Source organism: Petromyzon marinus, chromosome 4, assembly GCF_048934315.1.
Source record: "Petromyzon marinus isolate PM22_M1 ecotype Great Lakes invasive population chromosome 4, UKy_Petmar_22M1.pri1.0, whole genome shotgun sequence".
Classification (NCBI taxonomy): Eukaryota; Metazoa; Chordata; class Hyperoartia; order Petromyzontiformes; family Petromyzontidae; genus Petromyzon; species Petromyzon marinus.
The window spans coordinates 12,407,270-12,434,881 of record NC_133670.1 but is presented as its reverse complement, the minus strand read 5'-3'; the positions used below and the strand labels follow the sequence as shown (position 1 = coordinate 12,434,881).

General features: G+C 43.6%; 1 protein-coding gene across 1 annotated transcript in view; it reads left to right on the top strand.

Moving 5' to 3' along the window:
• Positions 1 to 27,612, top strand: part of LOC116938701 (contactin-associated protein-like 2) — a 170,774-nt gene that overhangs the window by 121,319 nt on the left and 21,843 nt on the right. The window contains exons 14-20 of the mRNA XM_076056866.1: positions 723 to 879; positions 4,777 to 4,904; positions 6,781 to 6,951; positions 11,822 to 12,040; positions 14,272 to 14,514; positions 17,922 to 18,195; positions 21,868 to 21,997. Of these exons, the coding sequence (XP_075912981.1) occupies positions 723 to 879; positions 4,777 to 4,904; positions 6,781 to 6,951; positions 11,822 to 12,040; positions 14,272 to 14,514; positions 17,922 to 18,195; positions 21,868 to 21,997 (1,322 nt within the window). The remainder of the gene's footprint in view (positions 1 to 722; positions 880 to 4,776; positions 4,905 to 6,780; positions 6,952 to 11,821; positions 12,041 to 14,271; positions 14,515 to 17,921; positions 18,196 to 21,867; positions 21,998 to 27,612) is intronic.

The window sequence follows — 27,612 nt, the reverse complement described above, 5'->3', positions numbered from 1 at the left end:
TTTCGTGACTGCAAGGATCCACACTCTTTGGTTCTATTCGGTAAAGTCACGTAGGTAAAAATATAAAACAACAAAAATCACGACGTTTCGGCCACAACACAAGCGGCCTTCATCAGGTGTCTCGAGACAGTCTGGTCCCTTCACCTGATGAAGGCCGCTTGTGTTGTGGCCGAAACGTCGTGATTTTTGTTGTTTTATTTTTTTACCTACGTGACTTTACCGAATAGAACCAAAGGGTAAGACCAAAGGCAGCCCGACATGATGCTGGCCTTACGAACCCGCCGTGTGTCCTCCAGACCGTGCTCGCTAACAGTAATGTCCCTGACGTTCTATAACGATAAGTGGGGGAATACATTTTTCACGTCGAAGTGACTCTGACTGCTTGAATCATTGAAACAAGAACACAAACCCACGTTGACACCGCTTGTCCTGTCCAGGGCCGGATTAAGGCATGGGGGGCTTTAGGGGCTGCAGTTCAGGAGCCCCCGCCAGCTGGAGGGCCTCCAGGGATTAAGTAAAACAGTTATTTCATTTGTGAATGCTGAATTTTATTTGTTGCTAGCCTTGTAAAAATACATTTTATTTTTCTTTAACTTTGTTTTCCTTTTAAAAATATTACTGGGCGGGGGTGGGGGGGGGGGGGAGGTGCTCACCGTACCTGTAGCCCGGGGGCCTACAAAATCTGAATCCGGCCCTGGTCCTGCCCACCCACCCTCGTGCAGACGGGCCTCCCTTCACCTGGTGGGTCAGCAGGACCAACGAGCGGCAGCACTACTGGGGCGGCTCCAGCCCGGGCGTGCAGAAGTGTGCGTGCGGCGTGGAGCGAAACTGCACGGAGGAGCACGTCCACTGCAACTGCGACGCTGACCGTGACGAGTGGTGCGTGTCACCTCCGCAGCCCTGGCTTGGTTTGTGAGTGGTGATGGAACGGTGGTGGTGTTGTCTGGCTGTTGGTGGGTGCGCTTGCTTTCAATTTATTTTTACGAGCCCCCTTCCGTGGTGAGCATGATAACGCAGCCACCTTTTTTTTATCTTCAGCGCCAGAAGAGTGGGGTTTTTTTTTTTTAGAGGCTGGCAATTGCTGGTCATAACACACAAACGAGAGGAGCAATGTATTTATAATTTTCTCTTTCTCACATTGAGGAAATGTTCTTAAGTGCCTATTTTAATGTACAGTTCAGACTTATAATACTGCAGAAAATCATATATTGAGGCTACGCGTGAGGCTAATGAGGCTGCAAGTTGATGTCTGCGTGCGCTGTGTGTGTAGCGGCTTGCGACTTTTTATCATGGGTGCAAATGCACTTTTTCTGTTCTGTCGTAGCACTCTGCTTCTATTATAAGACGTGATTGTATTTATTAAAGTGCTGGGGGTGCCTGTGTTTTTTCTTACTTTTTCCATTCAAAACTAAATTAAAAATAGCATTAAAATCGTAACCTGTGGCTGAGCAGCGAAAGACAGGTCAAGACAATCAACTAATATATATCCCATGATAATAATAATCGCATAAAAAATGTGTATTCTTTTGAAACACTATACAGTCGTGCAATAGTATACGTGTTATCCATAAAATAAGCATCCATGAATGTTGATAAAACTATGCACACACGGTGGTGTGAAGATTCTATCATAGGGGCCGTCCATAAATGACGTCACGCACCTAGGGGGGGGGGGGAGTCAGACATTTGTGACGATGTGTGAAGAGGGGGGGCGGGTGAGAAATGTGACGTCACATCAAAATGCGCAAATTTAAATAAATATAGACAACACGTTCTACTTAATTAAATAGACTTTTTAATAAATGTTTTCTCCTACAACATCAGAGTGCAGCGGCACATTAAATACGCACTACAATGACAATAGTTTAAAGCGATTTGATGCATGTTTTTTTTTGGGGGGGGCAAAGCTTTGCGACGTCATATTTCCGGGGGGGGGTCTGACTTTTTGTGACGCCGTGTGACGAGGGGGGGGGTCAAAAATCGTCCAAAATCGCGTGACGTCATTTATGGACGGCCCCATACACGTCTCATCTCGAAACCTCCGCGTATCAGCCGCGGCGTTGGCGACACAAATCGCATCAAGATTTCAGAGTCACGGGTGGTACACCCATTATCTTTAGTGTACAAGCAATATATTCCCAACACCTTCGACTATTGCAGTTCACACTGCTTTGTAATAACTCGAGCAATTGATGATACCTTTACGGACACCCCCCCAACATGTGGGCACGTATGTCTGGAAAGTAGTTTAAACATACAGTGAGGGAAAAAAGTATTTGATCCCCTGCTGATTTTGTACGTTTGCCCCACTGACAAAGAAATGATCAGTCTATAATTTTAATGGTAGGTTTATTTGAACAGTGAGAGACAGAATAACAACGACAAAAAATCCAGAAAACCGCATGTGAAAAATGCTATAAATTGATTTGCATTTTAATGAGGGAAATGAATATTTCACCCCCTCTCAATCAGAGATATTTCTGGCTCCGAGGTGTATTTTATACAGGTAACGAGCTGAGATTAGGAGCACACTCTTAATGGGAGTGCTCCTAATCTCAGTTTGTTACCTGTATAAAAGACACCTGTCCACAGAAGCAAATCAATCAGATTCCAAACTCTCCACCATGGCCAAGACCAAAGAGCTCTCCAAGGATGTCAGGGACAAGATTGTAGACCTACACAAGGCTGGAATGGGCTATAAGACCTTTGCCAAGCAGCTTGGTGAGAAGGTGACAACAGTTGGTGCGATTATTCGCAAATGGAAGAAACACAAAAGAACTGTCATGCAAGATCTCACCTCGTGGAGTTGCAATGATCATGAGAACAGTGAGGAATCAGCCCAGAACTACACGGGAGGATCTTGTCAATGATCTCAAGGCAGCTGGGACCATAGTTACCAAGAAAACAATTGGTAACACATTACGCCGTGAAGTACTGAAATCCTGCAGTGCCCGCAAGGTCCCCCTGCTCAAGAAAGCACATATACATGCCCGTCTGAAGTTTGCCAATGACCATCTGAATGATTCAGAGGACAACTCGGTGAAAGTGTTGTGGTCAGATGAGACCAAAATGGAGCTCTTTGGCATCAACTCAACTCGCCGTGTTTGGAGGAGGAATGCTGCCTATGACCCCAAGAACACCATCCCCACCGTCAAACATGGAGGTGGAAACATTATGCTTTGGGGGTGTTTTTCTGCTAAGGGGACAGGACAACTTGACCGCATCAAAGGGACGATGGACGGGGCCATGTACCGTCAAATCTTGGGTGAGAACCTCCTTCCCTCAGCCAGGGCATTGAAAATGGGTCGTGGATGGGTATTCCAGCATGACAATGACCCAAAACACACGGCCAAGGCAACGAAGGAGTGGCTCAAGAAGAAGCACATTAAGGTCCTGGAGTGGCCTAGCCAGTCTCCAGACCTTAATCCCATATAAAATCTGTGTAGGGAGCTAAAGGTTCGAGTTGTCAAACGTCAGCCTCGAAACCTTAATGACTTGGAGAAGATCTGCAAAGAGGAGTGGGACAAAATCCCCCCTGAGATGTGTGCAAACCTGGTGACCAACTACAAGAAACGTCTGACCTCTGCGATTGCCAACAAGGGTTTTGCCACCAAGTACTAAGTCATGTTTTGCAGAGGGGTCAAATACTTATTTCCCTCATTAAAATGCAAATCAATTTATAACATTATTGACACGCGTTTTTCTGGATTTTGTTGTTGTTATTCTGTCTCTCACTTTTCAAATAAACCTACCATTAAAATTATAGACTGATAATTTCTTTGTCAGTGGGCAAACGTACAAAATCAGCAGGGGATCAAATACTTTTTTCCATCACTGTAAGTTACATTCGGTAAAGTCACGTAGGTATAAAATAAAATAAATCACGACGTTTCGGGCGCAACACAAGCGTCCGTCATCAGGTGGGAAAGCATGATCTGCTGCTGAGGCAAGACTGTTTTAAAAGGTTTGAAATAAAAGGTTACGTTGCGCCCGAAACGTCGTGATTTAGTTCATACCAACGTGACTTTACCGAAAGCACCAAAGAGTGTTGGATTCCCGCAGTCACGAGGACAGCTTCAAATCAAGATTGATGAGTTACATTATGTAACATACAGTCCACGATGTGCAATCAATAGTTATTATGCCTCTGACATGTATGTTAATGGAGTAATGCAATATAGCAAACACTGCAGTGTATAAAATACGTGGCAGCAGCCTTTACATACAGCAGCACCGTAGGAGGAGGAACGAGACGAACAGTAAGGGGCCATCCATTCAGTGCGTCACGCTTGGAGGGGGGACGGGGGGTTAACACATATGCGTGCGTATGGGGGGGGGGGGGGGTCTACTGACAATGTACATACACATAGGAAACGGGGGGGGGAGAGTGAAGCCTCGATAATAATGTCTACATTGGCCTTCAAATTAGATAGTCCGGCGGTGGACTATCTGTTTGCTTAAACGCGTTAATATTATGAATCATTGATCGGTTCTGCGTGGATTAAATATCGGCCGTTCTATAGGATTCTGTGGTGCGTCAGGCGTGCGTACGTACGCATGTGGGGTGTGTGTAAAAAGTACGCCTGCCTACAGGGAAGGGTGGAGGGGTCACGTTTTTACAGAGGTTTTTTTTGCGTACCCGACTCAATGGATGCCGGTTCATCATCGTGGCCCCGCCCCCTCCCCGCTATGCCCCACCCCCCTCCCCGCTATGCCCCGCCCCCTCCCCGCTATGCCCCGCCCCCCTCTCCGCTCCCCCGTGCCACGCCTGACAAGGATGCACGATTCCGGTTGGCTGACGAACAAGGAGCACCTGCCGGTGACGCAGCTCGTCATTGGCGACGCGAACCGCTCGCGCTCGGCCGCCAGCTACCTCGTGGGGCCGCTGCGTTGCCACGGCGACAGTAAGCCCCTACCCCCCCCCCCCACTTTTGCCTTTCCCGCCAAATGACGCCGCGGGTTTCTCTCTGCTCGTCGTTAATGAACATTTATGGCGGGATCCCGGGGGCAGGCGGTGCCCAGAATAAACGGAAGTGAAAATCGTATTTCTTGGTTCTTTTCGGTAAAGTGGCGTAGGATAGGAAATGTAATTAAATAAATAAAAATTAATTGAAAATAATAAAAGTCAACAAACCCCCCCCCACGACGTTTCGATCACAACACATGCGGTCGTGTAGAATCTAAAATCACGTAGATCTACGTGACTTTACCGAAAGAACCAATAATTACGAATTCCTGCGGTCAGGAAAGTTTTAAGTCGGTCTTCATCGGGCGGAGAGAAAATCGTCATTAAAATTTATTTTGTATTTTTTTTTGGCGACTCCGTCCCATCGCGCACATCAACGCCGCCTTAACCCACTGCAAATCAATCCTCTGGTTCTTCACCAGAGGATTGATTTGCCAAAATCGCCGGAGTCATAAACAAAACTTTGATTAGCGCATCGCGTAGAGCTCGTCGAGAGGCATTGATTGCCGTATCGTTTGCACTCAACAGACCCTAAATGACGTCGCAACGCAGTTTAATGCGAGAGCCGGCACAAGAAAAAAATATATGAACAGTTTTTTTCCAATGTTCTTTTGATTCATATTTATATGTTTACTTCCTTTGCCGTAAACATGTGTGTGTAGCAAGTATTAAATTTAGGGTGATGTGGTAGCCCAAAGCTGGAATTTTGTAAGATGTAATGCGGCATAGTAAATCGTTTGACATTTTTACTTAAATTATCGGCTCTTTCGAGTGAGATAGCTGCAACTTGGCATTCAGGGCTTCGTATATGTTCTCCTTCATCACGTTGTGTTTATAAGAGCCTTCACAATGATGCAAATTAAAAACATCCATCACAATTAATGTCCTTCGGGTAAGTGGGGCCTGCTGAGACCAGCCACTCCAGCCACTGAGTTGCATTAAACAGGTCTCTATATTGAAATAATGCGGAGGCTAATGGGGTGTAGCGCTTGGTGTCTCAATGTACGAGAAGTCTCTTCTGACTGCTAATGGCCCAGGATGCTCCTGCACCAGCCTCTCACCTCCACCTCTTCCTCGTGACAACGTCCCCACTCATACACTCACCCCGTGTGTGCGGTCAATGAATGTAGGACCACACACACAAGTAAGCCTCGGATGGGAAAGGGAATGCATGCAATTCTTTTTTTACCGAAATAGTAATAACACATTGCCTTTGAATCTATTGATATAGTCTTTATCATTATTGCCACCACCACCATCATAATCAACATCATCAACACCACCTATATCGTCTTCACAATCATCAATTCCCATCCTGACCATCACTATTATCACCCATCATCAATATTCCTCACGATCATAATGGTTATCAATCACTCATTACTCTTCACCATCAGGTGAGTATTGTCAACCATATCTATGAACCAGGGTCATAGCCATATTCGTGTGAAAGCAAGGGAAGGTGCCGTTATTGGATGCTCTGGTCAGAGTCCATTGTCAATAAATTTTGTCAGACTAAATTGTTATTTGATTTTGCAACCCCATTGCGCTGTTTATTCTGCTCTACTTCACTTTGAGAGATTTATGAGTTTTATTTTATTGGGGCCTCCTGGCTCTCAAACCTATCTCAGCTAATCCTGTAACCATAAACGTGATGCACCCACTAACATATTTATTTACAGGGGAAGATTCTCTGAATTTTGTTAAGGTTAGAGATTTCACGACTGTGGATAAATTTGAGGCATCCAAACATGCCTACCTACCTCATCGTCGCAACTTCATCTGTGCGTACGTTAACGTTGTCTGCTCTGCAGAACATTTTTGGAACGCAGCGTCGTTCTCCAACCGCACGGCGTACTTGCTGTTCCCGACGTTCCGTGGCGAGAAGAGCGCTGACATCTCTTTTTACTTCAAAACGGTGGCACCGTTTGGAACCTTCCTGGAGAACCTGGGGCTGCAGCACTTTCTGCGCCTGGAGCTGAAGAGTGAGTTGCCCCTTCTCAACTCAACTGAGCTACACGCACCAGCCTCTCCATGTCCACTCCGGCATCCATCGCTCAAATCAGCTGATGATGCAATTCAACGAACGCTTGAAACTGGCCTGGCCTCGTTTGTGAACTGGGAGAGTGGGCTCAGGCCAGTTTTCCATGGCAGTCTGACCCAGCTTGGGCAGCTGTAACCAAGCTCACTTTATTTAGGCCACGTGGCTGTTTTGCCCACGGAAAAAAAAGACACGGGGTCAAAGTGGAAGAATCGTACGATGCTGATGGTGCGCCTTGTTGTGTCGGTCAGCTTTAGACCCCGTGATTTAAATAAAAAATGTAGAATGAAAATTACAAATATAACAAGTTTTTTAGTTTGGCATAGTGCATGCTAACCAGAGAATGCATTGCACCTTGTTAAAATAAATTGTGATTACTTCCCTCCATGTAGGGAATGGGGGAGGAGGGAGCCATTCCAGGTGCTGCCCAGCGAAGCTCATGCCGAATATGGAATGCGCACGGAAATGCAGTGTGAGCCTCTGTGTCGTGGGAGAACATAAGTTATACTGGTAGGAACCTCCTGGTTACACCAGCCCACAGGGGATTATTGTGTCCGACCGTCCATCGTGCATCCAATAATGGGAGGGGTGGGGCTGGGTGGAGAGGGGAGGGTGGGGAGGGGCTGGGTGGGGAGGGTGGGGCTGGGTGGGGAGGGTGGGGCTGGCTGGGGGGTGGGGCTGGGTGGGGAGGGGCTGGTCACCCCCGTGGTGCCCTTATAAAACTCAACGTTTAACCTACTCACGCCGGCTTGTGCCCGCCCTCACAGTCGGGCATATTTGCGGAATACACCACGCTCCCTCCGCAGGAATGTGTTCCTCTATGGGTTTCGGTGGTTATATTAAGGTCTCTTTACATAGCCATTCGCGACATAATTATTTTATTGGTTGTTATGAGCTGGCATTGATTATTTCTCCATGTAGCTCAACATATTAAACTCGTGTATCCCATTTAACTATTTAGGTTGGCTCTTGTGACTTACTTATGCTATAGTTGCCCATCATCTTATTACATTCATATCGTTTTCTATTGATTCTCTGCTTTGGAACTTTTTTATATGATAGATTATTGTGGGGGTGTTTTTACACATTTCTGTATTACTCTTTTTATGTTCTGTCTCCTGTATTATTTTCCCGAAAACTAATATTTTTTGCAAAGCTAAAAATGTACTTGGTTTATAATTGTTTTTTTACCCTTTTATCTGCCAACAAAACTGACACCTTTTTTTTACAAGGAGTCATGTTTGCATTGACCACAATACCTGGGGTCAGAATGCAAACAAAAAACATAACTCTGATAATGTATGCACTGTCCTTGAAATTGATTGGTCCACACCCGAGACAGCTTTCCTTAGAGCCTAGGCTCACATGGTGTTGGACCAGATGACGCCAAAAGGCGCACAACTCAAAGCCAATGCACCATCAGAGTATGAGAGCTCGGGTAAAGAATTTACACCATTGGAACCTCCTTCGCCAGTAGCAAAATATGATAATTGTTTTTTTTACCCTTTTATCTGACGACAAAACTGACACCTTTTTAAAATTAATTTCAAGGACAATGCATACATGATCAGAGTTATGTTTTTTGTTTGCGTTCCGACCGCAGGTATTGTGGTCAATGCAAACATGACTCCTTGTAAAAAAAGGTGTCAGTTTTGTTGCCAGATAAAAGGGTAAAAAAACAATTATTATATTTTGCTACTGGCAAAGGAGGTTCCAATGATGTACTTGGTTTAAATAAATGTGTCTAGTCATTCATTAAATATTTTTTTTACTTGACTCCGTTCCTGTTACCAAGTACTGTTTTTATCGCATTTACCCTTTCTTTAATTCAGCAGTGTGTATCGTACCACTAGAGGCAAATAAAGAGCCAGGGCGACTAGGATAAAGGAAATACCAAATTATGTTAAGTGGGGCCAGAACTCGCACATTCAAAAATATGATTCACAGACTAAACTACAAGGCTCGAAAGAAACCTGGGGCCTCAGTACAGAACACCTTTCACATTTCAAAAAATTACATAAGCTATGCTCTAAAAGAGAGTTAAGACAACAAATCCTCATAAATGTAGGAGAGAACTTATTTTTGGTCATGACCACTCATATGTGGATTGTGAAGGTACAAAAAATTCAAACAATAATTCATGAAACAATATTCGTCACATTAACAGTGAATAGAATAAACATTAGTCAAATATAATAAAATCAGCCAATGGCTGGCTGAGGCTCACGGAACAATGACACCATGCTGGTCATGTTGTACGAGTGACTTGATGATGGCCATGTAGCATCAGGTTGTGTTCCTGCAGCTGATTTGGCAGGTGCAGTGGGAGTGATGACATAATCCCTAGCAAGTGCTGCCACATCCACTGCGTTACGATCTCTCCTTAGAATTGTTAGGCATTTTCTCTTATGCCATTTCAGATCTTACTATAATCGCTGCCTGCTGGATTTTATGATAATTTTCTGTACTCAGGCCCCTGGGTTACAATAGGCAACAATTACCGAGAAACGCAACAAATGAAGTGCAACAATTTTCTAAATACAATTACAATCAAAACCCACAAATGAATCCTTAACAATGGATGTGATGACAGTAAAACGTTTACAGAGGGGCAATATGAATGTTAAACAATTAAAAAACGTGTCTTTAGAAGATGTGGTGAGGTCCTGAGGCAAAGTGAGCAGGGTCGGGAGGGGGGAATGGCTGTTAATTATCGAGCTGGGAGAGTGTAAGAAGTCATTAAATGTAACACAAGTTTGTTTTTTCCAAGGCAGTTTTGGTTTTACATATATTTAATTACCGATGCAGTGTGCTCTGTGCTGGAGGTATGTGGGAGAGAAAAAACCCCAAAGCATTCACATTGAATACCTAAGCAAATTAATGTATTTCTGGAGTCCATGCGTTACCTTTGCCTGCAGATCCCCTGCACTGAATTCAGAGGCAGTATTCCAGTAAACAATAACATTTGTGCTTTTACCTCACAGCAGCGTTGCAACCTAATTAGCCACGGATTTTTTTTCTCAGGGCTGTGCAAAGGGGACCATCGTGCTACCGAGTAAAAAAGGTGAAAGGTGATTGAAGAAACTTACCCCATAATTTCAACTGTCACTCCGCAAGATGAAATTGAACCGACGACCTCTGGGTTGCAAGTCCAATTTGCTAACCGTTGACGGCAGCTGCCTTGCTTCCCAGTACCACCTACCTCATCATGTGCTTGATGGGAGGAGTGGTAGGGATGAGGGAGTCAAAATACAAATTGTACACAGGCTCTTGCAGATGCAGTTTGGTATTGAACACTGCACGTGCAAACAAAGTGTGATTCATCTTTGTATGACAATCGGTGGTGCATTTTACGTTCAAAACCATTTTCATTAAATACAAAAACTTTTACCTTCAACTGGCACAGATAGCAAATTCTGTTTGTGATGTGGGTTATTACATGCCTTTTTACTCTTCCCTACACTGTAGAAAAGATGAAAGTGGGACCATTGTATATCTTATTCTGCATATGCTGTGTGTATGATACATAAGTGCACTGTGCAAGGACATCACTAATACAACAAAAATGTGAGTTGATCGATATGAAGTTCAGAAACATTTGTACACACAATTGTTTAAATATTACCTTTTTTATAATATATTTGCATCTCTAATTAGGTCCGTCTCACGTGGCTGCTGAGAGTATGTATGTGGTTGTGCTTTTGTTAGTGCGTGTGTATAATCATGTGTCACGTAGTTTCTTCGTGTGAGGGAGCAAATATGTTTGTGGTTATTTTCAAGTCGTGAGGGCCATTGACTGCGACTAACATTCACTGGTTTAAGTCAGCTTTAAGCAACTGCTGCCATTTCCGCCATAATTTTCTGTCTTATCTTGGTCGAGTAAAAGCAGCGCCATTGCTTCAGTAACCTGTTTTGTGTTTGAAATAATTTTTCACCAACAGAGCTCACCCCATTTGTTTTTCTTTTCACTCTCCAGCCCGACCTCGATCGAATATGGCACAAGCACAATTATCGCCGACAGTTTTTTTTTCAACCAAATGCTGAGATGGAAAAAATCAAGTGCCAAGCCCAATGTTTTCGTACACTGTGGTGATAATATGCATTTAGTTACGCCTCATCTACCCTGGGCATTCGAGCTGCGCTCTCAGAGGTGATAGCACACAGCATGCGAAACCCAAGTGATCCCAGTGCAATATGTGAAACCAGCTGTAAAGGTTGGCATGGCCTGAAAAATACTACTTGGTGTTGTGAGCCCTGGGGGAAGGAAACGGGACACACCAAGTGGAATGCTGGCCCCTATCCTCTGTCTGTGCCACACACCAAGCCAATTACAATACAACTGGGTGTCTGTGTTATATTTATCCTTTCACACGAAATTATACTCATGGTTTCAATTGTAGAAGTGTAATAATTAAAAAACGTAAACAATATGCAGATTTTTTTTGCCTTATAAAAAGTTAAATCAGTCTCGGGTTGAAATTTGGAAGGCGTTGTCTTGTTTGGTGAGGTCAAATCCTGGTTTGGTCTCGGCTCCGCATATCACTCTTAAAGGGTAGATATAAAGAGTGGCACATTCTATATATTTAAAGTGCTCTTCGAATGGCTTGTGTGAGCTGGGTGACTCTTGTAATTGTCTTGACTTTAACAGGAATTGAGTGAGGTAAATTGCAGAAGCTTCCAATTTCTGCTGGTTGGCAAATATAACGTTCTAGGCAGTCACTGCTCCCATGTGGGGGCGTACGAGTGTGCGTATGCAAGTGGCTGTGGTATTAACGTGTGCATCGTCTCTCCATCTCTCTCTGTTTCTCTCTCAGGCCCACTGGAGGTGAGCTTGCGCTTTGACGTGGGCGATGGCCCTGTGGAGCTGATCGCTGTATCCCCGTGGCCGCTCAACGACGATCAGTGGCACCGGGTTTGCGCCGAGCGCAACGTGAAGCGCGCCTCCCTGCAGGTGGACGAGCTGCCCCGGCGGGTACGCCGCTCGCCCCCCGATGGACACACGCGCCTACGCCTCAACAGCCAGCTCTTCGTGGGTGCGTGCAGCAACTGACAAGAGATGTCCACATTGCAGGGGCGGACTCACTTAGTCGAGTTATCGAGCACAGACTAAGGTGCGCAGTGAGGGAAAGGGGCCCGCATCAACAAATAAATGTAACCACCCCCGTGAGGTTACATTGATTTTCTTTTTTGGGTGCCGCCCAAAACCAACGTTATCACTTTTGGCTAAAGTGATGACATCACATGCCATGTGCGCACCTCTTGATGACGTCGAAACGTGTAACAACAAGTCCCAACATCACGTCATACACTGTGATGTCATCTCGTGGCCTGCGCCCCAAATATGTCCCGGTCCGCTCCTGCCATAGTTCACGCCATACGCCCGTCGTTTGAAGTGAACAGTGTTGGAGAAGCAATCTTTCAAAGGCGGCCCTTTGTTATTGTACAATTCGGACGGGAATGCATGTGTCCTTAAGTCATGTTTTGCCATATTGTAACCAATGAATGAGTATATGTACAGGATGAAGTATAATTTCTTGGCAGGATTACGTAAGCTACCTTGGAAGGTCAGATATAGACCATGGCTGAGAGTTGTACGGCTGTTTTCGTGAAGATGGCTTGAGCAATTGCAGGGTGGGGGAGAACAATTTGTAGAGGCAGCCATTGCAGTGGCTCCACGTGGTCACAGTGAGCAAGGGTCGAACCTAATTCCAGATGATGAGATACTGCAAGAGCAGACATGTGAGGTCAGCTACTCATTCAGCCTAAAATGAAATGTAAGACAGTTGGTTGGCGTGCCCTTCGCATCTGCAGCTCCCACAGTGTGGAACGCACTCCCGCTCCATATTCGACAAAGGAAGTCCCTTCCACTTTTTAAGTCCCATTTCAACCCCTTTTTGTTGACTATGGCCTTTAATTGAGTTGACCTTGGTTTGGGTGTGCTATGTCTCTTGCGAGGGACAATACATATATTTATTTAGCTGTTGTCTTGTGCAGCGTTGTGAGATGCAGTTTTTGCATGAACGACACTGTATAAAAATGTATTGTTATTAGGTGCAAAAGGAAGAAAATTATAACTTGGCCCTGATGACCTTTTCATCTTTGATATGACTGCATGTATTCATCAGTGTTTGGTAATTACAACATAAGGTTACTTTAGCATCAGCATAACTACCAAAAGGGTTCCAGGTATTTGTGTGTGCTGTAATTTATATTTAAATGTTCAATTAATTCTACATGTTTTATGTTTACCCTGATCGGTGAGGCACTTGGTTCACACAATTAACCAACCCATGCTCTCTTTCCATGTTCCAGTCAACCTCTGCTCTCAAAACAAGGATCAGCTGCCCAAACAATCTTAGAATTCCCTTGCCGTGTCTGTTTGAACAGCAAAAATCACCTTCAAAAATATTTTTTTAAAGATTCATCTGATTTTATAGAGTTGTGTTTTTGTAGAAATGAATGTTTGTGCTGTGTAGTTTTAAATTAGCGAGTGTGAGATTTGGGGCAAATTCTGATTTGCCGCAGTTTTGCACAGCTTTTCAGTATGTATTACACTTTTGTTTTGTTTTAAATAATCATCAAGCCACGAACTTTACAGTGGCATAATCCATTCTAGATCGCAAGGTGTTATATTGCCAGGTGAAGAGAGAGGGTAGTGACCATAGAGCGGCACTTGACAGTTATAAAGGCACTCTTACGGTGAACACACGCTACACGAGGTGCATCTGCAAAAGTTCAACAAATGCAATTGGGCCTGAAGTGTTTTTTTTCCAATCGGAAAATGACACGGCCATTAAGAAGCCCAATCAAAAACGTATTGCGCGAATTCAGGTTTCTCGTGCCATTAATTTACTGAAATCTTTATATATTTATTTTTTATGTAAATATGTATTAGAATTCTGCGGTTTTTCGAGCAATTTACTTTCCCCGAGTGACTACAAAAATGTTTTTTCGTGTTTTGCTTGTATTTTTTTCTTCACAAGTCGCCGCAAAAAACAATCACTGCACACAACAGGCAGAATATTCACATGCGCAAGCATTGCACTGCTGCACTGTATCCAGTAAAACAATTTACTCAACATCCATTCACGCGTGTAAAAGTAACACCTCTCCCTCCGACTGCCAACTTGTTGTATCGGTGCTTCATGGTACTTACTGTAGCAGAGCTGTTTGATGCAGGCTCTAAAAAAACAAGCGTGGCATGTGCCTGCCACAGGCACGTGCAGGCGACGCTTCTAACGGGCGAGACTTGTGCCATGCGCAGGTGCCACTGCGTCCGGGAAGAGAGGCTTCCTGGGCTGCCTGCGCGCGCTGCAGATGAACGGCGTCACGCTAAGCCTGGAGGAGAGAGCGCGCACCGCGGTTGGCGGAGTGAACCCAGGCTGCACGGGCCACTGCAGCAGCTACGGGTCGCTGTGCCGCAACGGCGGGCGCTGTGTGGAGCGCTACAGCGGCTACTCGTGCGACTGCACGCACACGCCATTCGACGGGCCTTTCTGCACGCAAGGTGAGACGATCGGTTTTTTTTTTATAAACCCATCTTTTTATTTTTTCCCAGATATATTCCAGCTGCGCTTATCAACGCTGTGTTATAAGATGAAGATATTTCCATTCGGGACTCTCGTAGAGAGCTTAAAGAAGTGAAAAAATAAATGTATTATTATTTTTTGTGTGTGATCCTCAGGCTGGCTCAGACCATCAATTTGGCGTATTATTAATATATAAAAGGCCAACATTAACAATTTTGTTTTCACCAAAAACCAAACCCAGACATGGTATTCGCCACTTAAGTCACCCAGCCACATCAGATGTGTTGTCTCTTATTGTTTGGTTCGTTCACTGCATCAATTTAAATCAATGCGTACGCTCGCAATACATCCAGGCAATTGTACCTACGTGTGATCATATTTTAATTTCGATTCCTGCGTTTTTATAAGCTATATATAATTGTGGCGACAACCCCCGCGACTGCTCAAGATTCCAATTGCATTGCACTGGTAAAAGAAGAATCCAATCGTGACCCTAAATTGCAGAGTGTTCGCGAATCGCCACGTGCGAATCGCCACATGCGTACGCGTGTGCGCATGCATGCGCTTGATTTGTGCAGAACGTATTCACATATGTTTATTTATGTCTGTAGTCATATGGGTGAGAGGCGCTATGACCCTCCCTTACTTGATGGATGGAGGTGCTCGCGTGGCCGCTGTAGCCCTACGTGTGCTGCCTGTAAGCACGGTGAACGTGTGGTGCATGGCTGCCTTGGTGGACAAACTTGGCGGTGGTGCCGCCAGACGTGCAAATGGATGTGGGGAGAAGCTACAACTGAGACATCATTGGTGGTTTTTCCGACCTTGTCGCTCCCCATCACTTGGCGGCTCGCAAACACATTCACAATTTGATCAAATTGAGCCGTTGTGAGTGATGCATTGAGAGAGATAAAACAATAAAAGTCAATTTCCTTTTTTTCATGCAATATAACGTTTTCCCATAGCCCTTAGAGTCTTCCTTAATGTAAGCATGGTATTACAAAGGCAATCCAGCTAAAGAATGCAATAACAGCAGCAGAAGAAATCCGGATTATTTGAAGAGCTTTGGGAATGCTCAGACAAATGTATCGATGTTGTGACGATTGTATTGATCGTAAAATGAGTCCAGAGTTGGTGAGTAACACAGTATACAAGAATCACTGGCATTAGTAACGTGCCTGTTCCTATTGTGGGAGTAAATGTGTTCCGTGTACATCTTGACATCTGACCGTGTAATTTATTATTTCCTGTGTAACCATTCTAAGCTGTTGCAATTGCAGCAGCTTAGCATATTTCGAACACTGTTGAATAAACTGGAATAAAACGTGTTCTATAAATGTGTGTAAAACCTGGTATTGTATTGTTCCAATGGAATAACACAATACGGCATGTTTAATATCTCAGGCAATTATAAAAACAATTGAAAGTTGATATTCTAATAAAGACAAATGATATTTTTTTGTTATTGTACATAAGAGCATTTTGAAAATGCATGAAATAAGTTACTACAATCGAGAAAAATGAATTTGCAGATTTGAAAATCAAATGGAAGCAAGCTGCTGTGCAGCAGCAGAGGCATTTAAATCAGGGCATAATGAAATAAGTGAATTTCCACGGATAACTCTGGCTCAGAAGTTTTTCGAGGTGATTGCGCTGCTTGTGTCGCACTCCAATTAGTGCTCTCATTTGTCGGGCGGTAGAAAAAAAGGAAAGTCCGTGGAGCTCAGCAGGTGCTAGCTTAGCAGTCTTCTCCACGTCCCTGTATCAGATCCAATGCCCAGGTCTTGTCTGCCCCCAAATCCGACTGCGGATGACTCAATTGGTCAGATGCACTCACAGTGTGCCTTAATTAAACGCTGTCAATGCTTTTTTTATGAGACTGCACTACAAAGAGTCATAGAGGCTCCATGCATTACTGAGTTTCATTCTGAGAGTAAAAACGAACAGTTAATTATAGATCTAAGAACAAAAGAGGAAACATTGCTGTTTGCAATATTTTGCATTTTATATACGTAATTAACATATTCAATGCAACTATTAAAAAGTTCAAAACAGTAAATTATTTAATTCAGCAAGCACCACGATATATGTTCTTTTCAAAGTGCTTCAGTTTAGTGACATGTGTGAGTGGTGTATATTGGAATTGGTGTTTGCTCGAGTGAAAAATCAGCAGTGACAAAGCGAGAAGCAGTAGCTTGGGTAACGGCCTTGATAATGGCAGCCAGCCACTCTCCAGGGCCTATTGCAATATATTCTTGGTAAACTGACTAATACCGGCCGCTGTGATTACTTGCACAAAGCACCACAGCGCTCTCAGTTGTTAAAATTTCCATTGTAAAGAGAATTGCAACATCTTCATGAGAATGTTTTCAAGTGACAAATGAGTTTGGATCAATGTGGCAATACAGATTAAAAGTACGTTCAAGACAACGATGACACAATAGTTGCCCCTTTATTTGTTAAACTGTTGTGATAGTGCATAGCAGGCTCTAGCAGTGGACAAGTAGGCTGTATATATTAGCTGGCTGATTTGCTTGCAAACCGAAGTTTATACGTCCGTTATTATTATGATAATAATAGTGTCCTTCTCTATTAGGCTACAATTTACTAAATTGAAATGTTGGTTGAACACAGCATTGTGTATTTAACACGTCAGCTTTCACAACCAATATTATCTATAATAAAGGTTTTTTTGGGGGGTTAGATCGTGTAAATATAGTGTCATTAAACTCGTCACCACCCGACACAGCCAATTAGTAAGATTTGTCTTGTAAACAAAACGTGCCAAATAGTTACTATTTCAGCACACTGGTGTGTTGGAGAATAAACCAATAACATTTATGACTACATTAACCCCCCCTCTGGTTTTTGCACTTAATAGGCACACAGTGATCACATCACCATTACTCCCTCTATTTAAGACCGAAACAGGAGGACTTCTTTACAATTCTAGCTATCGCTGGTTGTAATCTCCAGCGAAATGTCTTCGAATTATAAATGTTGTGGGTTTGCTCTCCAACACATTGGTGTGCTCAAGTACTAATTGGCACGTTTTGTTTACGTGACAAACCTTACTAAATCGCTGTATTGGGTGGTGGCGGGTTTAACGACACATATTTACGCGATCAAACTCCAAAAACCTTTATTATGGACAGCACTGTGTACGTACAATGTTCTGTATACTGTGTATATGCAATACTTGTATGTTGTGGTTAGCATTACACCTGCCCAACCAGGTAATCATTGCCACGTAAAGTCGTACTCATTTAAACGGATCTAGGGGGATACCTATGACAGGCTGGGATACTGCTTGATATACCATGGATATTTGACTTTGCTTTGCGGCTGTACCACACACTACACTGGTGGCTGTTACATTTCCCCGCAGAGGTGGGTGCCTACTTCGAGGCAGGCACAGTGGTGCAGTTCTCCCTGGACTCGGAGTCGCGGGAGCAGAGCATAGAAGAGGACGAGGACGAGCAAGCAGAGGAGGAGGAAGGGGTGGCGGCGGCGGTAGCATCCAGTCTTGGCAGGGATGATCTAGATGAGGAGAGGGCGATCTTCAGCTTCAGCACGGTGCACGCTCCCGCTGTGCTGCTCCACGCCAGCACCCACGCATACCCGTCCTCCTACCTCGCCATCGTCCTCGAGCACAACGGCAAGTCCCTCTCGCTATTCGCCCCCCCCCTTCCCCCAAGTGCAGCGTGTGGAAATTAATCTGCATTGATCACTGCGCTTATGGACCCTGGGACCCGAGTTAGATTCCCGTCCTTGGCTAACAGCTGTGATTGATATCTTATTCGGCCTCAGCCTACCTCTTCCTTTCACCCACATTTACCAATGTCGAATTACCCCAATGACTGACACAGTGTGGGGAGACCTGCATTAAGCAGTAAGATTGACAAAGGGCTGCGAATTATTTTATAAGTGTATGGGAGGTTTTTGGGGAAAATTATGTTTTACAAGAGCGAGAAAAGGCGGATGAGAATTGCAAAGTCTCAAGCTTCAACACGAACGTGGGAAGGAAGCCTGCAGTGTTGATATGCAGAGGGAGTGAGTTCTAGACAATGAGGCAGCAAAGGAAAAGGAGTGACCTCCCACTAAGCAGACATTGGTTTGGGGTATTTTACAAAAATCCTTGGTTTGTTGGAGTAGAGAGCATGGGGTTACATTGGTGAAATTTTGTGAACTAAGTGCCTCTGATGAGGATACAAATAAAATATGTACACACAGTTTAACTTTTAAATTCTAAATAAATTGCAGTGTGCCATTGATATGTCATGAAATATACAGGAGTGCAGACATTATGCATTAGTTGGGTATGCCTATTGTTGTTGGCTTTTGAAACATTCTCCCGCAAGACCTATATTGAAGGATTATTTAAATGGAAAAATAATCCCTAGATTAATAAAATACTTCATTATGAATGGACTGTATTGGATTAATTACATTGTTTTACAGTAATGCATAGATTGATTTAAAATTCAATATTCATATCCAACAGCTAGAGTTTTATAAATGAAAAATGACTGCGGCCCCATGGGTGCTGGTCACATGGGCCCCCACTGCCCACTGTCTCGGCTCAATAGACTGTGTAGTTAATGTGAATCTTGCTGACTGAGTCCTTTGTGTGGACCTTGCCTGTCGGAAGCTGCCTGGAGCAAGTTGATTGGGTGGCGTAATTGTTTGGACACAGAGGGTTCCGTTGCTCATGCATGTTTTGCTGACATTCGATTGTGTGCTGACTTTTTAAAGTGTGCGATATTCCAAAATATTCTTTATCTTAAACGGCGTTGTTCGTTTTTTTCGATAAATGTTTTCTTCACGCATCATTACATTATGACCTGCATGCTGAAATCTCCTGTTGATGACTCAAATTAGCATACTGAAAAAAATATATGCTGGATGGTTTATCCGTAATTAGCTTGGTACCAAATGCCTATGATATAATTACCCGGAATGCATCTGCTTTTTTTAGATCTCAGAAGCTAAGCTTGACTGAACGTTGATAATGCTTGGATGGGCGGGCAGTCTACAGGGTGGCCCAGAAGTCAGGACACATAGGTTTTTATTTATTTTTTCAACTGGCAAAAATATACATTTAAATTGTACATTGTTTAGCTTAATAATGTATCTGTTAACACTATTAATATCTATTTTCCGTCTTCCTTTTAAGATGACATTTACAAAATCCTGAATGAATTGAGACAAAACATGATTGATGAATATTCAAAGACTACACGTGTAGTCTTAAAAAAAAGCCCTCAATGAATTCCAAAAAATAATTTATGCATGCATTAATGTGCATAGAATTCAGTATGAGCAAATGTTAACATAAACGAAATAACCCATTCTGATTTGTTGAAATAAATATAATAGCCTTATGTATCCTGACTTTTGGACCACCCTGTATATGGGTTTAAGACTATAGGAGGTCAGTGTGTAGTGGAAAACAGCACATAAAATCCAATATTGTACTGTACATTTATGCACCCGCATCTATGCTATCCGCCTTCAGCCAATCCCCGCACTGATCGGCGTCATGAAATATGGCAAAATAACTTCTATGGCCCACGGCATGGGGAGAACCCCATCCAGCAGTGATTCGACAAAGAGCTACACATGTACACAGCAGTTAGGTTTAAGGCAGTCAATGATAGTTCGGTACAGGGACTCCTCTACTTACGAACCTTAGACTTACAAACTTTCAGAGATACGAACAAACCTGTTCGTATGTTCAGTTGCCTTTTCAGACCAAGAGTCGTAAGTTCAACCGCCACGCAATAGATGGCGTTGGTGGCATCTACATCTGCAGAACGTGAAGAACCAGTTGCATCCTCATTAACAGGAGATTATACAACTTTTAAAGCTATTCCCCGTGTTTAGTGTACATGCCCTACAACATGATTGGAATCGACAGGAGTAAAGTTGGACTTACGAACAGACCTGTGGAATATAACTCGTTCGTATGTAGAGGAGTCCCTGTATTCAATCACTAGTCAGTTTTAGCACTCGACAGCACGTGCACTGAAAGTATTTTAATTCGATGCAGCCATATGGTGCTTAGGTCGCAAAAAAAACAGGAGCAAATGCCTTTAAAAAAACACAGTAATTGCACAAATCTTTTGGCGACACGTAAATTTGAACCACTCTGCAAACTGAGGTGTGTTTGATGGAGCAGGGGCGTGAAAATATAAGGAAAGGGTAATGGTAAAGTGCAGCTCCGCAACTGCTCGCTCACGTCACTACTGACGGAAGGGCCTCCACTAGAGGGAGCTCCAGAGAGCCCCTCTGGAAGTTATTAGCCTACTCTAATACACTGGCCAGACATCTTGGAAGAGTTTAGAGTACCCACCCTTTACTCCTCAACACGCGACCTGCCGATTGACTAACTGCGGTTATGTGTACCCATTATACTGCTGGATGGATAGAGGCGGCGTGGAGATATTTAATAAACGTCCCCATTGTTTCCATTACAGGTCCAGTGTGCTAACCATTCCACCATGGCAGCATCCCATACACTATAAACTTACCATTAAGGTATCCATAGAGGACATTTTCAATGGTTAATATAATGTTCTATCGCCTGGGTAAGAGCACTTGAGTTTGTGTAGGTAAATGTTCCACTTATTTTAGTCCGAAATGTGCTGATGTTCCCATCTCTAATAATGGGGAAAATCACACATGCGTCAGCCTTTTCGTCAAGGTGTGTATCTGGCCCTGGGAGTGTTTAACTTGCAAAATATCCATTACCAAATGTAGATAAGTAAAAATTTCAACCCATTCGTTGAAGTTAACCTAAATAACTTTATTCACCCATGAGGCCATTCGCGTGCTATTCAAGTGCCTCATTGCATAGTGGCAGTGTAATTGCACGTAAATGGCGATGTAATGCAATTATGTATGTGGTGGTGTGTGGGCTGGCGTGTCTCAGCTGCGAGAAATTACCAAATCTTTAGGGATGCTTGAAGACGTTCAATATGCTCGTAAAAAAATAATGCAGTATGCTGTACTTCTACCAACCACTTCAAGTGTGTATTAGCAGTTTATTTCTAATACAAAACACTGGTTATAGCTATTCCTTAATGAGGACGAAATACTTATGTGAAATGGGGTGTCCCTTTGGCATGTGGCCAATGACAATGAAGGACGCCTCTCACATTTTCTGTTGCTCGCCATCTCTTTTTCCTCTGAGGGCATGTCTGCATATTTCTCTCTTTGTCTCTAACCCCCCTTCCCCACCTTCTTTTCACCCGTGCGTCTCACGAGAGGCATGCCAGCTCATGGCGCACGCCGCCGATGCCTGTGTGTGGCATGTGGGTCCCTCCAGGCAGCCTGCAGCTGTGGTTTGGTGGCAGTGGAACCTCGTCGCCACGCACCGTCTCGGCCGGCATGCGGAACCTGGCCGACGGGCAGGTCCACGCGGTGAACATGACGCGGCGCGGCACCCTCATCCTCCTGCAGGTGGATCGCACGTGGCCTCTCGTTCGGAATTCTCGCCTGACACATGCGTGTATTTACTCTTGGCCACGCTGTTTTCCTCCCTTGTGCGAGAATGCTCAACGTGCAATTGGCAAAAACATCTTAAGCAAGGTCCTCTCAAAAGTAAATCTTCAGAAACAGTGGAGGATTTCCTGTGCATATGAAGCCCTGTATTATTACAACTGCGATGTTCGTAAATTCTGTAAATATTCTTCTTTCAGATGGCAGGAGGGAAAAGCAACAGTTTTGAAACTTGTTATAGTCGAATGCTAAGTTTTTTCAACCCATCCAAGGAGGCAGTAAACGTGGTATGGATCACACCAACACCGCCAGGATATGCATGGATGGCCCATTCCTGGGTGATGTGTTTGACGGTTTGGACTTCATCACAGTTGCAGTTTGGCGATTCTTTGATCGTCGTCCATTTGTGGAAGGTGAACGCGCATCTCCCACTTTGCGGTGGAGTGCGGCTTAGCCAGCTCCATAGATGTTGGAGGGGAGAGTATCTTGGTGCTTCCCCAATCGGGTCCTCAATGGGGTTTTTGTTTACCACGTCCACGGCCACCCAGAATTCTGTCCAGCGAGCTCGAATGTAAATAGCAGTCACGTATGCAGTTACGGTTTGTACAACGAGTGATTCGTGTATAGCCTATGATCTATTATTGTTAAGACTGTTACCTGAAGTGCAGTAAATGTATAGCTCAGATCACTGAAATTAACTTAACACTTGTCTAATTATTGCGTGTCTCCATTTGTAAGTGAGCTCTCATTGACAGACATGATTTTTCATTGCACATAGGAACTCAGAGTACCTCAAGTACATCTATAAAGTACAGTATTATTTATTGCAATCATTAAATGTGCTGGACTATGTAATGTTACACATTGTTTTTATTGTAAAACTACTACCTTGTTTTTCTTGACTTAAAGCTTCCAATGACTGCAGGAATTCATACTCTTTGGGTCTTTCGGTAAAGTCACGTAGATAAGCAAGGTCCTCTCAAAAATAAATCTTCAGAAACAGTGGAGGATTTTCTGTGCATATAAAGCCCTGTATTATTACAACTGCGATGTGATTTCTTTATTTTTGTATTGTTTTCTATCTACGTGACTTTACCGAAAGACCCAACGAGTATACATGTGTTTTACTATAATTTTACTACTGTGTATGGCAAAACAATTCGGAGCTAAACCTCATTGTCGAGGTCTTTTAACCACAAGCGGACTTCAGAACAAAGTTCATGTAGCTTTGCTACGCCTCCGTTGAAGCAGCGCAGACCACAGTGGTTTACTAAGTGGTCCATAGTTTGGCTTGCAATCGGACTGTGACTTGTCTCTAATTATCCGTTTATGAAGATGTGCGCATTGGGCTGTTGATGTTTTGATGCGATTGGTGGTTACAACAGTGTCTTTGAGGAATGTCAAAGTCAGGAGGTGCGATGTGCGAGTCTTGTCGTGAAATAGAATGTTATACAGTAGACTTGTGTTCATTGCTACCAGGACAACGATTCGATATTGCAACATGACTTGCATGGCAACGCTGCGCCTTGGTGTGATATAAACAGGGGATGATCACAGCCACTTTTCAACCTCCTCTGGAAGGTACTTGTTTTAAGCCCAATCAATTGACAGCTGACATTAACTGCTTTAAGTCTCAGATGTCGCAGCAATGAATACACGGTGCAGTTTCTCTGCAGTTCAGAAAAAATGTGTTCCAAAGGTTATAATCTTTTAGGTACGGTATTTTCTGTTCTGGTAATGAGAGGGAGGCATAATGATTACTATACTAGAGCAGAAAAAGACTGAGCAGAAAAGGCTAAGCCTCCCCCTCATTATTAGAGCTTGTGCTCCCCTCAGTAAAGGCCACTACTCATAGTCTCCTCCAGCGACCTGCATGAAGTGCTTTTGGCTGCTGGTAGTAGTAACTAACCAGCAGGCCCTCATGTCTGATTGCAGAAAGTACTCGTCAAATATGTCGTCAATTAGTCAGCAAAACCAGCAATTGTAATTATATCCGAAATGTCGGAAGAGAAAACACATAAGTTAAAGCTAATATGAGAGTCCTCATGATAATCCAACGCAGTGGATATGGCGGTGGTTGCTAGGGATTACATCATCGCCCCACTACACAAGCCAATCAAATACCAGGAAAACAAAAAAACATGGCCACCATTAAATCACTCATGCTTTCATCCTTGGCATCATGTCATTGCTGCATGCACTTCAGCCGGTCAATATCATGATTCATAATTTATGTTTCAGATTTGGTCACGGATTGATCTGGTTACATTTCTGTCATAAGATCATTATTCTGACTTCTTGGATTTTCCTGAAGATGCTTGGCTTATCTTATTGCTAAATGTGTTTGTGAGAATTGTTCTTCAAAACTTAACGGGAAGCATGGCATATGAAACGTTTGTACACCTGACAATTTCATTTGTTTGGCTATATCGTGTGGTGAAGGGTTTTATGACAGATATTTAACCAGATCATTACTTGGCCAAATAAAAAAAATGTTTTTGAATCAATACAGTCTCACCTTGCCCAATGCTGTTTTATCAGATGCGTGTTTCGACTATACGTGGTTTACTTATTGCGGTACGTTTTCCAGAACACGAGGGTAATGTTTCAGCTATACATGGTTTGACGCTGCTAAGATTCACATCTCTGCGTCGACAAGTAGAAGTAGTGCCTGGTGCACTCGTAGACGCTGCAGATGAATATCTCATAGCCATCTTCCCTGCCCAACACTCTCATGCGGTGGTCCCACTCCATGCTTTACCAGCATCCCGTGCACATCTTCCTCACCCTTGTAATCCCCTTCCAACACCCCTAACAACATCATCCTCACTCTTTGGTTCTATTCGGTCAAGTCACATAAAAAACAACAAAAAATTTAAAAAATCACGACGTTTCGGCCACAACACAAGTGGCCTTCATCAGGTGAAGGGACCAGACTGTCTAGAGGACAGCGCTGTCCTCTAGACAGCGCTGTCCTCTAGACAGCGCTGTCTAGAATTTTTTGTATTTTTTGTTGTTTTTTATGTGACTTTACCGAATAGAACCAAAGAGTATGGATCCTTGCAGCCACGAAAGCTTCAAATCTAGAACATCATCCTCATTCATAATCACTATCATTCGTTGAAAGTTCAAGAAATATTTTCAGGTTCACTTTATTTATTTTAATTAACATCCCAATATTTGTTTCTATATATTATGTGTTTTTTTCTGTGATAAGGGGGTAAATCATGTTCTAATTGAAAGTTAAACAAAACGAGAAGGGGTAATAATTTCGGATCCATTTTTACCGTAAGGTTTATTATTTGTCTAACTCGGTTTTGCTCAAAACGGCATTTTCCATGAATGTAACCCCCACATTCGCCAGGTATTACTATACTAAGCTTGTCATTTTGTTATTTCAGAATTTATTGATTGACATTTTTACACTTACTTTGACAATCGACTTATGAGCTGCCCCAAGCTTCTGTTGCCACAATACGCCCGCTCCTGGATGATGCTTCACTGCAACCAACTGAGCGAATGAAGCACCATCCAGATTGCTGCTTTGCCACTGCATCCCTTCAGCTTCATTGTAATGTCGCCCTCATGGGTTATGGCTAAACTAACACATGTTTGCAGAGCTCCCAGATTGTTGCTCAGGTTGGCACAGAATGAGAAGTCACAAATTTAATTGCTCTGTGATTAGCAGCTAACCTCTCCTGGGCTAGAGTCTAGCTCATGAGACACTGCTCTCTCAGTCTAGCCGCTAGACTGAGAGAGCAGTGTACCTCAACCAAAACCTGCTTGTAGCTGGTGTATCTTCACAATTTTATCTACAATGTCTTATATTTAGTTTTGTGCTTCCCTGATTTAACATGAGATCAGCTTGATGTGTTCACAGGCGTGATCTACACTACCGTGACATCAATGCCATATTCATAATAATGTTGATGTAGCGTTTACCCTGGAGAGATGTCTGTGAGCTTGTATTGCGATGGGAACAACACTCCATAGTGTAATGGAGAAGCTTTTGAGTCTGGAGGCTTACTGAAAAGACGGATGTGAAATTAATAGATGCAATGCATATAGTACAGCCTTTATGTTATAGCCATTGGCTTTTGGTGGTAACAGTTGATTGGCAATAACTAGCAGGATGAAGATTATCTTTTTTTAAATTTACTCTCTCCGCAAATTCGCATAGAATGATGGTGCCGTGCAACTTCTTATTGTTGTTCAGAGAAGTTTCAAACGTTTATCAAAATAGCAGTAAATGGTACGTGCATCGGACAGCTAAGGGCAGATGTAATGAAGTTCCACGTGCCTCACTGAGCCTTTTCTCAGCAATACCCTTACTCATTCACCCGTACACTCGCACTAAACAATATAAGCACCAAGAAAATTGCATTCGGAGTTAAAATATACATATATGGGATGCTTATAAATTTTCTATTTATTGCCGTCTCACGAAAGCAGCCCTACAGTTTGACGATTTATGAAAAATGGAATTGTGTGCAGTTACACAATTTAACAATGGCATATATTTAAAAAAAAAACGTGTAAAAATCGTTTCCTGCAATCCCCCTGTAACCCTGGGAGAATGCCCGTGTGGGTGGACCTGCCCGAGTGTGCTCAAGGAGATGTTGATATCACGCGACCGTTCTTCGTGAGTTTGTGAGTTTTTTTGTAGGCGTCATTTCTCCGCAGCACGGTGTAGCGGTCAATCACTGTTTGCTTTTTGGTACGACGCCTGCAGCGCGTATTTCGACTGTTCGCTGTCGGAACGGTTGCTCATCTTGGGGTTTAATAGCTACACGTAAATATGGGCATTTCAGCACCTCGGCATGCATCAGCATCAACCCCACCTTGAACCCATAACAACATTCCCACCCCTAGGTCCAGATAAAAAAAAACTTAGACAGGGCTCACAGGAGAGTTACCATGCTCTGCCTGCAGTTGAGCAAAATATTTTGCCTCTGTTTGTACACGTATGTGTTTGCATTTGTGCGTGGGTTTGTGTGTATGTTAGCATATGTGGAGAGTGCACTAATTACGATGGTAGTGTAGTAGTTCGCGCACTGCGCTACGAATCCAGGGAACCAAAGTTTGATTCCCAGCTACAGCTAGCATCAGTGGTGATTATCTGAACCACATTGGGCATCCTGACTCAAACTTAAATGAGTACCTTGTGCAGTGGGTAAATGTTGGCACTGGGTAAACAAAGGCAGATGGGTATGGTCCTGGCCACACCACTCCCTCATGCGCCGTACTGACCTTCATAGATGCATGCTAATGGAATTTGCCCCAACAGTCTGTGTAGGCTATATGGGGGATCATTAGTTGGCATGTGTACTATATATGAGTGTGTGTTTACCTTCGTGGGGAGTGATAGTGTAGCAGTTATTGTGAACCCTGTGACCCGATTTCAATCCCCGCTCATGGCCAACACCAGTGACAATTATCTGAACTGGACCTCCCCTAAAACGTCTCAGGCTCAAATGAGTGCTTAGTGTGGTGTGTACACATCTTTACTAGGGGGACAAAGGCGGATGGGATAGTGCTGGTCACTCGCCCCCTCGTGTGCCGTGCCAACCTTAATT